The 13,535-nt window shown below is 37.9% G+C and overlaps 2 protein-coding genes across 7 annotated transcripts in view; both read left to right on the forward strand.

Moving 5' to 3' along the window:
* The window catches only part of ripor1 (RHO family interacting cell polarization regulator 1), a 72,882-nt gene extending 69,446 nt beyond the window's left edge, over positions 1–3,436 (forward strand). For all 3 annotated transcript variants that reach the window (XM_051134781.1, XM_051134780.1, XM_051134782.1), the window contains one exon: positions 2,274–3,436. In XM_051134781.1, the coding sequence (XP_050990738.1) occupies positions 2,274–2,371 (98 nt within the window). In that variant the 3' untranslated portion in view covers positions 2,372–3,436. The remainder of the gene's footprint in view (positions 1–2,273) is intronic.
* A 1,606-nt stretch (positions 3,437–5,042) lies between these two features.
* On the forward strand, positions 5,043–12,007 carry ctcf (CCCTC-binding factor (zinc finger protein)). 4 transcript variants are annotated; one of them, XM_051135154.1, is made up of 12 exons: positions 5,043–5,210; positions 7,283–7,819; positions 7,903–8,242; positions 8,338–8,508; positions 8,592–8,725; positions 8,814–8,934; positions 9,029–9,178; positions 9,315–9,475; positions 9,571–9,753; positions 9,840–9,972; positions 11,175–11,381; positions 11,467–12,007. In XM_051135154.1, exons 2-12 carry the CDS (start codon positions 7,292–7,294, stop codon positions 11,691–11,693), a joined length of 2,355 nt encoding a protein of 784 aa, XP_050991111.1. In that variant the 5' UTR covers positions 5,043–5,210; positions 7,283–7,291; the 3' UTR covers positions 11,694–12,007. The 4 variants fall into 4 exon arrangements, with proteins under 4 accessions (XP_050991111.1, XP_050991113.1, XP_050991109.1 ...); XM_051135156.1 differs by lacking the exon at positions 5,043–5,210 and adding an exon at positions 5,233–6,262; XM_051135152.1 differs by lacking the exon at positions 5,043–5,210 and adding an exon at positions 6,616–7,075.
* The last annotated feature ends 1,528 nt before the right edge of the window (positions 12,008–13,535 follow it).

Below are 13,535 nucleotides of genomic sequence, written 5' to 3' on the forward strand. Positions count from 1 at the left end.
TAGTTTGAAACAAGCCACAACTGAGCCACTGCGCATCTTCATTCAAACGCAGCGGTGTTTGGTTTATGAATGAACATGCGTTTTTTAAACGCATCAAGTGAGTCGCTTGCTTAATTCCTAAATGAATCGTTCGAACGAATCGAATGAATGATTCAGTAATTAAATCTGTGACTTGCCACCTCCTGCTGGCAGTTAGTTTTTTAATATCTTTTCATTTATTTAAATCATTTAATATTTCTCTATTCAAAATTTTATACTTAAAACATTAATCAAATGAATTTATGAATTTGATTGCACTCATGCCACTTTAGAGCCTCATTAAACATGAAAATACACCTACAAGCCACTTTTGTGTTCTTCTGTGCCACCTCTGTAGTACAAATCAATTTTGTCATCCTGATTTCATTTGATTGGTAACTTATTCTTATTCTACTTGTTCTTATTCTGCTGTTTTACTTATAAATTTTAGCTTATAATATATATATATATATATATATATATATATATATATATATACTTTATATTTTTTTTTATTTTTTTTTTAATAATTGACATAAAAGATGACATACTTTTAATAAAGACATAAAATGCCATTGCAAAGGTAAAAACAAAATTCCCTTGTAAATCCCATTAAGTATCACCTTGTAATGGGAAAGCTCATTTTTGATAAGATTTTTTGATTATTGTTTAGAAGGTGCTCCTAAAATTTTGACTGTGCTCCTACATTTTTTAAGATAAGAGCACAAGTAAGCGTGGAGCCCTGGAAGGAAAGATCAGTAATGACAGTAAAAGAATGTATTAGCTGGAAAATGGATAAAGTCTTAAACGTTTGCAAAAGGTCTAGAGTAAATATACAATTTAATACTTACTCTCAACTAGTGTTGCACATTATACCGGTACTTAAAAGGTATTGCGATACCCTTCTTTTACAAACGGTACGATTCTGCATTTTACTAGTGCCGGTATTTTAAGAATGTATTTTAATAAGAGCTGTATTTCTGCGTGTCTGTGTTAGTGAATGGCGCAGAGGTGAAGTTTTGTTTACTACACACAAACGCGTGATGCTCGCAGTGATTTCAGCCTCTGCCACCTTAATATATGAGTACATGAACATAATCTCTAGAACTGTTTTGAGAGTCACTTCATGAGCATTTTACTGTTTCTTTTGTGGAAAACTATCGTCATAACAAAGACCCTAAAGGTCTTCACAGCAACCCGTCAAAATAAAAGTTTGGTTTAACTTGACAGTGAGAAATATATTAATATATTACTTAATGTAAAGATAATACTGCTACTAATAATAAAAAATATTATTAAAATAATGTTTAAAGGATTTTTACCAGAAAAAAATATTTACCAGAATTTATTTATGAGAAATTTGTAAATACACAAGCGTTTTTCTGAAAAAGAAAGAAATATCATAAATTAATTTTGTTATCAAATCCAATTATCCTTTATAAATTCATTAGACATGCTTTTGATTATTAAAATGTAATAAAACAATTAAAATAGAATCCAGAAAATTAATGGAAAACAGAGATTCACAAACCAAACTCAATTTGAGAAAAATTATAAAACTAATTTCATAGGGCCTTAAAAACATGTAATTTTTGTTAAACTTGTATTAAATTGCTGTTAAATTCTGCAAGTTTCATGATTTCAGTTAATTAGACATGCTTTTTGATAAATATATTTTTTAATGTAACCATTAAAATAGAGTCTAGAAAAATTTAAATGGAATTTGGGAAAAAAAATAAAACATAGGGCCCTCTTTATTTCATTTGTCCTTTAGTTTGTTACTTGCATCTAGGTTCTTATTATTAATAACAAAGATAAAATAACAAAAAAAACGACTATGGCATGATATAAATTGTTGTTGTGAAATAATAAAATTACTATATCATGAAATAAAACTTGGCTTTATCCTTTTAGCTAACTTACTAATATTGTTCACCATAATCCTGTGTAGTGGCACTGGCATGTGATTAATATTATTTTATTTTATTTTATTTTATTTTTAAAATAAAATAAGGGAGGATGAAATGCTGTATTTTAATAAATAATAAAATAACTATGATCTGCATTTGGATCATCTATTATTCAGTTACTTTTCCTGTTATATGTTTTTTTTCGTAGTATCGGTTCAGTAGTAGTATCGTGATATTTTAGTCAGGTATTGAAGTCAAAATTTTGGTATCGTGACAACACTACTCTCAGCTGATAAAGGACAAGGACAATGTGTCTTATTTGCGTTTCATTTGTTTTAATTGCAGGTGAGGAGGGGAGGATGGCCCATCGACACCTCGAGTCCTCACAAGACGGGATGTCCCGGCTTTTTGCGCCCGGCAGCATGGCCAGCACGGCTTTCTAACACAATCAACTGACCGATACTTGTCGAAAACGACGTACTTGCGTCTCAGTATCCTCACCGTCACGATCATGCCAATTGCAAACTATAAATGCACACTATTAAAAACTATCAAACTGTGTCAGCATTGTCCTCAAAGATGTGGACGGATGTTATACAATCATTGGATAAGAGGACTTGTATGTCAGTCTGTATGTTATTAATATTTTGGATTTGGCCTAAGATGAACTACTGTAAAGTGATGAGGTAAGATACATAGGTGGGAATGGTTTCTAAATGTTTTGCTGCCTTAAGATTCGGCCCAATGGCGTTGCCTTCATGATTCACGGAATGAAGCTGGACCCTGATCAGCAATTCTGATAGTGATGGGAGATAAAGTGTGGTTTTCACTTTATTGGTAATAGAGAATCTGATTGTGCTTATGTGTGTGTACATAGTGATTGGAGAATGTATGTTGGTAGCTGAGGGGGTCTCCATTTTGAAACAGGATGGGGATCTTTGGAAATATTTCCTTATTAATCCCAATCTTTCATAGGGACCTTGTTGCCATTGTAACAGTGCCATTCCATACTGTCATATGCTTTATTGATACAGAATATATATCTATTCCACCGGAAGTGTAAATGTTTTGTGTTGTAATTTCGTTTAAATGTTTAAATGCTCAATAGCCAATACGGATCTGATTTGATTCACCATGCACTTCACATGTAAGCCACTGGCATTGTAAAATCTGCTGTAAAAGTGGTGAAGCTGTTCATTTCTTTTATTATGATGTCATCATTTAAGCTGTGGTGAATATTGCCTTTTGCAATAGGTTCAACAAAATGACGACCTTTCCATGCTTCAGAATGGCCATAGATCATGTTTGACTCAGAGCATTTTTCCAGTGCTGCTAGACAGGAAGGTTCTGAGTTGGAACCCGAGAAGGTTCGTTCATTTTTGCATAACGTTATTTTCTAGTTCAATCTGTTCCAGACTTAAATATATGACAATATGAACGCCTCTTCAGTGTATAAGTGCCTCAAAGTAGTATGGGGAGCGAGAGAATGAGATAGATTTTATTTAAAACTCAACACTGCGGTTTAGGATCGCAAACTGCAGAACAGATTTAAATATATTTTTCATTATTATCTACAGATTGTGCAGCATTACAGAAGTGATTTACTTTTGATTTTTTATTTACTCTAAATATGTATATTGTCTGACAAGGATATTGCTGACATCAACTGTAAAGGAAACTATTAAAATTATGGACACTAAAACTTGGGTGACTTTTTTTTTAACACATTTGTGACCCTGGACCACAAAACCAGTCGTAAGTAGCATGGGTATATTTGTTGCAATAGCCAACAATACATTGTATGGGTCAAAATTATCCTTTTTTTATGCCAAAAATCATTAGGATATTAAGTATCATGTTCAATTAAGATATGTTGTAAATTTTCTACCATAAATATATCAAAACTTAATTTTTGATTAGTAAAATGCATTGCTAAGAACTTCATTTGGACACCTTTAAAGGTGATTTTCTCAATATTTTGATTTTTTTTTTTTTAACCTCCAGATTTTAAAATGGTTGTATCTCAGCCAATTATTGTCCTATACATACATACATCAATGGAAAGCTTATTTATTCAGTTTTGATGATGTATAAATCTCAATTCCAAAAAGCTGACCTTTATAACTGGTTTTGTGGTCCAGGGTCACATTTGAAATCTGCCATTTGTGCTTTCTCACAAGGAAAATGGGAAAATAAAGGAATTACATAATTGGAGAATTTCCACATTAATGCATGCGTGCTCAAACGGTCATTATCAAGGAAGAAAACAGTATTACTTAAGAGGGTGCCTACATGATATTTTCATTTCTTTCTCATAAAATTTGTTTTTGATGATACAGATTTTCAAAAGGATGTTTAGAGTAAAAAAAAAAAAAAAAAAAGATCACACACATATACATACATTACATATGTGACCCTGGACCACATTTGTAGCAATAGCCAAAATGAAAGATTTTCCTTTTATCCCAAAAATCATGATATTTAGTAAAGATCATGTTCCATTAAGATATTTTGTACACTTTTTACCGTAAATATATTAAAACTTAATTTTTGATTAGTAATATGCATTGCTAAGAACTTCATTTGGACAACTTTAAAGGCGATTTTCTCAATATTTTGATTTTTTGCACCCCCAGATTCCAGATTTTCAAATAGTTATATCTTAGGCCAAATATTGTGCTATCCTAACAAACCATACATGGATGGAAAGCTTATTTGGCTTTCAGATATATAAATCTTAATTTAAAAAACCTGACCCTTATGACTGGTTTTGTGGTTCAGGGTTACATATATACTACTACTACCAAAAAAAAAAAAAAAACCTCACTGTCACACTATCAATCCCCCATACATTTCCAAATTTGGGCTGTTAAACTATCATGGTATCTTCTAATGTATTCTAATATTGTAATAAGAGAATCATACGCTGCGATGTTTAATATAATATTTATACACATTTGACTCAACGCTTTCCTTAAACGAAAAAAAGAAAAAGAACAGAAAAAAAGCCCACATCCGTAATTCAAAAGTAGCGCCCCACACGGCCAATCCGCACACTGCCTGTGTTTACAGCCCTCCCCCACGCCACCGCCCCCCTGCGTGACGCGCATGCGCAACAGCCGCTAAGGGCCGCCATTTTGTGCGGAGCCTACTCTGCAAAAGCGGGAGAGGATTAAAACCGCCGGAGGTGAAGGACGCAATTTTACTCCGTCTCGTACTGAAGGAAGAACAAACCCTGGGCTTTCTGTCGAATTCAACGCGAGAGTAAATCACCAAACGCAGGTAAAACAGCACTACTTTTCCGAAAGGGGGGAGTTTTGCAGGAGCTTTAATCGGCCTCTAGGTGTCACGATGGGGCTCCCAGTCCAGGCGGCTGGCGGGGGGTGTTTGTCTCCCTCTATCGTTATCGAAAATTTAGCAAAAAACATTTATAACCCAGAAGTTCGGGCTTCTGCCCGATTATTAAGCACTATTGAAACTATATCAGACGGCATTTCACCAAGATGACATTATTTAACGACAGGATGTTTGCTTCAATCTTTAGGCCAGGCGTCCATTTTCTGTTTCTTCTCTTTGTTTCCTGTCTTTAGAAACCCGCCGTTTCTGCACACGCTCACTTAGCCAACCAGCTAATGTGTCCCTCAAAGTTAACCAATTTCCAGTCCTGCCACACCCAAACTGTGTAAAATAAGCATTTTAATTCGCAAATGGCAAATACGTGTGGTTTTAAGCGATGTAAGTCCGAATTGAAGCCGTAAAACACCTTTTAGTTCGCGCCTATCGCCGTGTTCGCGCCCCTCCTCGAGCAGTTAAATTCAAACCGGAGTCGATGAAACATTGACCCGGTTTGACGATAATAAAATCCCATTCTTGCGGCCTGAGTTCGCGGTTTGCTCACTATCGCTCCTGAAATCCAAAATTCGATCGGTTATATGTAAATAAATGGACATTAAATGCATCTTTGGCGTTTTAGCATCAGCTCCGTCGCCGATGCTAGCGTATTGCGCAGATTGAAATCAAACGAGGAAGATGTCGTTGCTAAATGACACCGATGGCCATTTTCGATAAGTAGGACCGAGCCTCGCCGCCGAGCGCTCCCCGAATCCTGGAGTTTATCGCCTGAAAACACACGCTGAATCGCCGCGGTCGTCGGTCTCGGTGCGACCGCTCGCTCTTATTGAAAGACCAACCTCAAGCAACAAACGACAGAAGGGATAAAAACTGTAGAGAGCTCCCTCTACAACCCGACTGGTAGTGGTACAAAAACACGATTAACCATCTCAGAATGCCCTCTTGCTGTGGAAAATCGTAAGGGTGTTTTAAAACGTGCGAAGGTAAGGATAGTGGACACATTTGCACCGTTTTGTCGGTTTAATGGGTTCGTGGCCAAATGCCCGCGATCATGAGGAAGTAGAAACGAATCGGTTCAGATGATGCTTTCTGGCGCCGAATCAAGAGTTCAGAACGAGGTTTTGGTATAATGAAAGTCACGTTCAAGTTTTGCAAGTTTGCCGAGCTTGTTTATGGCTTGTTATTAGGCAGCTATCAATTACAAGCCACTAGTTTTGTGTGTGTGTGTGTGTATATATATATATATATATATATATATATATATATATATATATATATATATATATATATATATACACATATATATATATATACACACAGGGTGGGCCATTTATATGGATACATCACACATCAAACTTATTGGGAATTTTACAAGAAAAACAATAGTGTGCTTGGTTTTAACGTAACTTTATTCTTTCATGAGTTATTTACAAGTTTCTGACCACTTATAATGTGCCACAAACAGGACGTTAATATCACCAACCATTCCCATTTTATTAAGGTGTATCCATATAAATGGCCCACCCTGTATATGTATGTATATATATATATATATATATATATATATATATATATAACAAAAGGGGTATGTGATCAAGAAAAGAGCCTTGTTGACTATTATGACTTGCCAACTGAAAGTATGTTTTGTTTTGGACACTGATGACTTGATTTGTTTGCATCCCAACAGGTTGAGCTAGGTAGTAAGAAGTAAAGTTGAGACAGGTAGTTCGTTCATCGGAGGCAGAAAGTGGTGGAGGCACAGGTGTAGAGAGATGAAGTATTCATTTTTGATACAGGTAAACTCACAGTATGCTATACAAACACATGGATGTCTATGGAAACGGCAAATCAATTGTGTTGTTCACCATTTGCATGGTTGATAGCAGACTGTCTCAGTATGTATAAGTAAGTAAACCAACAGTCCGGATTGGAGTCAGGTAGAAAAACGTTAGCATCCTCCATTTAGTGTGGCATTCTAACTTTTTTTGCTTTAATCGGTGTAGGTATTACCCATGGAGGGGGGACCGACTGAGGCAGTGGTGGAAGATGCAGGGGATGCTTTCAAGGCTAAGGAATGTAAGACATACCAAAGGCGACGAGAAGATGAGGAAGTGGGAGCTGAGTTGCTGCAGGCAGCTGGGTTAGAGCAAGCCCAGGCTGAAGGAGAGCCTGTGGTGGAGGCTGTCAACAGCAGTGTGGAGATGATGGTGATGGACAGCCTGGACCCTGCCCTGCTCCAGATGAAGACCGAAGTCATGGAGGCTGCTGTCGGTGCACCTGTTGGTGTGGCTGGTGCCGCCCATGAAGCCACGGTCACCACTGTCGATGATACTCAGATCATCACCTTGCAGGTGGTGAACATGGAGGAGCAGCAGTTGGGCTTGGGGGAGCTGCAGCTGGTCCAGGTGCCTGTTTCAGCTGTGCCTGTCACTGCCGCCACTGTGGAAGAGCTGCAGGGGACGCTGGTGGACGCCACTGCCATGCCTAAAGATGGGGAGCCGGTCATCTGTCACACCCTGCCATTGCCTGAGGGCTTCCAGGTTAGCCATATTTGCTGTTTTGATCAGATTATCCATTTTAAATAAAATGTCCTGGGGTATGAATCTAAATCCTTCACCTGCAGGTGGTCAAGGTGGGTGCAAATGGAGAAGTGGAAACTGTGGAGCAAGATGAGCTCCAGGCCCAAGATGATCAGCCTCCACAGCAGGAGGAGGAGGATATGACTGAAGCCCAAAATGAAGACCCCACCTGGTCCAAAGATCCAGACTACACACCTCCTGTTAAAAAGGTTAAGAAGACTAAGAAAAGCAAGCTGCGTTATAACACAGAGGGCGATAAAGACATGGACGTGTCTGTGTATGACTTTGAGGAGGAGCAGCAGGAGGGACTGCTCTCTGAAGTCAACGCTGAGAAAGTTGTGGGTAACATGAAACCGCCCAAACCAACCAAAATCAAGAAGAAAGGTGAGAATGTGTGATCTGCGCAGAATGAACAGACACTTGCGTGATATTACAGTATAGTGTCAGTGTGCTGGGTCTAAATCACTGTTTGTATGCAGGTGTTAAGAAGACATTCCAGTGTGAGCTGTGCAGTTACACTTGCCCGCGCCGTTCCAATCTGGACCGCCACATGAAGAGCCACACGGATGAGAGGCCTCACAAGTGCCATCTTTGTGGACGAGCCTTTAGGACTGTGACGTTGCTGAGGAACCACCTCAACACCCACACAGGTGTGTAATCTTGAGTGCAATAGATCTTATAAACTGTCTAGTGTGAATTAGAAATTGAAACAGCCTTTTTTTCTTTTTGACAGGCACCAGACCACATAAGTGCACTGATTGTGACATGGCCTTTGTCACCAGTGGAGAGCTGGTGCGACACAGACGCTACAAGCACACTCATGAGAAACCATTCAAGTGCTCCATGTGTGACTATGCTAGTGTAGAGGTAGGTTTGAGATCATCACTTAGAGGCTTTTTTTTTTTTTTTAGTGGAAAATTGCTTTCAAGTTGACATAAGTCTTCAAACTTTACAGGTTAGCAAGCTGAAGCGTCACATTCGCTCTCACACTGGAGAGCGTCCGTTCCAGTGCAGTCTGTGCAGTTATGCCAGCAGAGACACCTATAAGTTGAAGAGACACATGAGGACCCATTCAGGTCAGCCGCACTTACCATCTTTCTCACAGTGTGTTATTGTTAACTAAATGGGTTAGATAAATAGAATTGACGTGTATTTTGTTTTGTTATGCAGGAGAGAAGCCCTATGAGTGCTATATCTGTCATGCACGTTTTACCCAGAGTGGTACCATGAAGATGCACATACTGCAGAAGCACACAGAAAATGTGGCGAAATTTCACTGCCCCCATTGTGACACCGTTATTGCCCGCAAGAGTGATCTTGGTAAAACCGCAGTGCTCAGCAGTTACCATTTTGTAGTTGTTGCTGGTGACTTATAAATGTGCTTTTTACTGGCACTGACAGCTTGGAATACAATTAGTGTGTATTGGTGTTTAAACAACTGATTTGTTCCCTGCAGGTGTGCATCTCCGTAAGCAGCATTCCTACATTGAGCAGGGCAGGAAGTGCCGTTACTGTGATGCAGTGTTCCATGAGCGCTACGCTCTCATCCAGCATCAGAAGTCCCACAAAAATGAGAAACGCTTCAAGTGCGATCAGTGTGACTATGCGTGCCGTCAGGTCAGACAGCTCATGCAAAGTTCTTTTCGGTAGTCTTACAAGCATCTGTTAATTAACTCTGCTTCACATTTACTCTGATGTGTTCTTGCTAACAGGAGCGACACATGGTCATGCACAAGCGCACCCATACTGGGGAGAAGCCATATGCCTGCAGCCAATGTGAGAAAACTTTCAGACAGAAGCAGCTGCTGGACATGCACTTTCGGCGTTATCACGACCCCAATTTTGTACCCACATCCTTTGTGTGCACTAAGTGCGGCAAGACCTTCACTCGCAGGGTATGACATATTGAAAGAAGTCAGATGTATTCCAGGGTGCCACTGGACACGGTGTTTAACAAATTATTATTTTGTATTTTTAATAGAATACCATGGCCAGACATGCAGAGAACTGCAATGGGATGGATTCTGGTGATGGAGAGAATGGAGCTCCAGGCAAAAGGGGCCGTGGCCGAAAGAGAAAGATGCGCTCTAGAAAAGATGATGAGGAAGATAGTGGTGAGTAGCTTGTATATAGTTCTGCTAATGTTCTTGTGGTTGTATTAGTAGTTGAACAAATACTTTAATGAAATCTGACAATAAACAACTTGGTTTTCGGATTCTTTTTTTGTTGTTGTTTTTAATAAACTCTTTAATAATAATAATAAAAGGTTCTGCAACTGAATTAAAAAAAAAAATTGCAAATTAAAAGTTTATTGCTTAACTTTTTATTTCACGAGTTATAAAGTCAGAATTACCTGATATAAACTCACAAATCTGATTATTATTTTTTATTATTTTTTTTTATTTTTTTTTTTTGCGAGTTTTCTCGCAGTTGCAAGTTTGTATCTCACAAATCTATTTTTTTTTTTCTCAGAACTGTGTGATATAAACTAGGGCTGCCAAATGATTAATCATGATTAATTGTATACAAAATAATCTTGCAATTGCTAGTGTATCTCATGCAATTCTGACATTGCAACTTTATTTCTCAGAATTGTAACTTCATTTCTGAGAGCTTTTCTCAATTGTGAGTTTGTCTCGCAAATCTGAAGACTTTTCCTTGGAATTGTGATATAAACTCACAATTGAGAGAAACTCACAAATATGTTTTTTTTTTTTCTTGCAATTGCGCTTTTATATCATGCAATTCTGACTTTTCAGAATTGCAACTTTATTTCTCAGAATTGCATGTTTGTCTTGCAAATCTTGCAAGACTTTTTTTTTTTTTTTTTTTTTTTTTTTCCCTCTGAAGAAAGAAAAACAAGAAAAGTTTGCAATTCTGACTTGCAGTTGTCTCACAATTCTGACTATATTCTGAGAATTGTGAGTTTCTCGCAAATCTGACTTTTCTCTCAAATGTGAGTTTGTATCTCGCAGTTTACTCATTTTCTTGCAGTTGTGAGTTTATATCATGGACTTCTCAGAATTGCATCTTTTTCTCAGAATTGTCATATAAATCCATTTGTGAGAAATAAAGTCAGAACTGCAAGAAGAACTCAATTCTGACTTTTTTCTTGCAGTTGTAAGTTTATCGCATTAGTCAATTGTGACTAATGCACTTTTTATTTTATTTTATTTATTTATTTATTTATTTTTAATTAAATTCAGTGCCAGAAAGGGGCTTCCATAGTTCAGAGTAGAATGGATATGATTAAAAGTACTAAATAAAAATCATGACTGTTTTATGAAAATTTAATGCTGTGACCTGAATATCTCAGATGATCACGGAGAACCTGACCTTGATGACATTGATGAAGAGGAAGAGGATCTTCTTGATGATGATGACCAGATGGATGTGGAACAGGCTCCACCCAGCATTCCCATCCCTGCACCCGCCGAACCGCCTGTCAAGAGGAAACGTGGCAGACCCCCCAAGAACGCAGCCAAGGCTTCTCCTACCAAGACCGTCGCCAAAACCACCACAGGTAACGTGCGCTGCTGAGTATTAAGAAAAACCATTCAAAATCTCCTTTAACTGGGTTTAACTAAATGATTCTCTACTTCTCCTAGCAGCTGCTGCCATTATCCAGGTGGAGGATGAAAGCACAGGGGCCATTGAGAACATCATCGTGAAGAAGGAGCCTGAGGGCGCTGATGCCGCTGCAGCTGCCCAGCCAGTGGTGGAGGAAGTAGAGGCTGTCGAGGCTGGTGTAGAAACGGTGCAGCTAGCCGTCCCCGAAGCTGCACCTAACGGTGATCTTACACCTGAAATGATCCTTAGTATGATGGACCGGTGATCTGGGGGATACGTGTACATGCACAGGCTGATCACACATGCTTGCGTAAATGCACATCCCTGTATGTGTCCCTTGATTATATATATATATATATACATACACACGCTCACATTTCTCTTTCACCTCCTTTAATACAGCGCTGTGTCCTCTTGTCTTGCATCAAATTTCTTAAAGACTATAAACCCCAAATTCTGAACGTCCTGAAGTTTCTTACATTTTGTCTTTTCATGACGATCACAAAACTGCGCTTTTCTACTGTTTTTATCACACCAGTAGTTCAACTGCTGACTTCAACTTTTTTTTTTTTTTGCTTTGTACATGGAGAGGCAAGATGATTTTGAGAGCATTAATGTCTCAGACATTGTGGTATAATACATGCATCTAGAGTTTTCTTTACCCAGCTAACCTGCCGTCTTTACTCGTCATTTCTATTACCATGGCAATATTCAAAAACTATCATTTGTGCCTGGTCAAGCCTTGATATCTAGAATCGCCGTCACTGCTGTAGAAAAGGGTGTTTTTACCCCATCTGTCCAGAACATCCTTTCAATGTTTGACATTTATGACTTTTATTCGCTGTTTCTTCCTCACGTGCTCTTTCACTGGTCACAGTTGATAATGTTAGAGAGCGTAGATATGTAGCCATCTGATTATCAAGCCAGGGACGATGACATCCATCCATCCATATTTAAAAAAAAAAACAATAAAAAAACCTGCGGTTGATAAAGTTGTACAAAAAAGGTAATCTTGGCTAGTCTTGCTTGTAAATAATTTTTATTTTCTGTTTTATTATGAACATTTTAATCTTTTTCTAGTGAATTGATGACCTTGAATGCTAGGGCAATGGCTTTTAACAGTAGTTGTTTGGAAACTTGCCACTGAAGGCTTTCAAATTACTTGTGGGGGAAAAAAAAAATAAAAGCCTGAAGAATCATGTAGGCTGTATAACCCCATTCTTTCTGTCCTTCTGTAGCTTGAATTGTTGCATTTGGTCTGCTCAACTCGCTTGATGGGAAGGGGGTTGCTTCATCTTTTTACCACTGCTTAATAAAGGCAACGCGAGAGTGGCTTAAATATTGTACCACCTGACGAATAGGCTTCCATGTTGGATTTTGTTCTAGCTTTTGTAAAAGGAGGAAAAGGGACAGAACTGGGCAGGTACAGCGACATGCACGTCTCCAATCGTTTGGATCTGTTTCGATGTGGTCGTGTTCCCAACCACCACCCCTATTACTAAACCGTACGTGACATGAGTTAATAGTTTCATGGAAATCTGAAAGGAGACTTAAAGTTTACAATAGATTTTTTTCAGACCACATTTAATTTAAAAAGTTTAATACGAGTGTTCGAGGAAGCTATTTTGATACGAACTGTTTCTAGAAGGGGAAGCTTGAATAGGATATTTGTAAAAAGTTTGTCACTTGTTAAAAAGAGCAATGTCCTTATTTCTGATTATTTGTTTTTCTGATTCAGAATGAAGTTGTCCTCCAACATGTAATTGCATTTAAATTGCTTTCTTTTTTTAAGCTCTTAAAATTCTAGGTTAATGCTTTTTTTTTTTTTTTTTTTTTTTTTTTTTTTTTCTTTTTTTAAACCTAGCTGTACTGTGTGAATTTTACAATGGTCAGAAAACCAACCTTATAAAGACATTTATTATGGCTGGGTGGGGTATAGAGGTCATATGAGGTAAGATGGAGTGGAGAATGTATTGCTGTACAGCTAATAAAAAATATTGTCCTAATTCAATGTGTCGGTTTTTCTTTTTCTTTTTGTCTTAACCGTTGCATGACTTTTCAACAGGAATTTAATAGAATTGTATGTTACTTGAATCACAGAAAATTA

Source organism: Labeo rohita, chromosome 18, assembly GCF_022985175.1.
Source record: "Labeo rohita strain BAU-BD-2019 chromosome 18, IGBB_LRoh.1.0, whole genome shotgun sequence".
Lineage (NCBI taxonomy): Eukaryota > Metazoa > Chordata > Actinopteri > Cypriniformes > Cyprinidae > Labeo > Labeo rohita.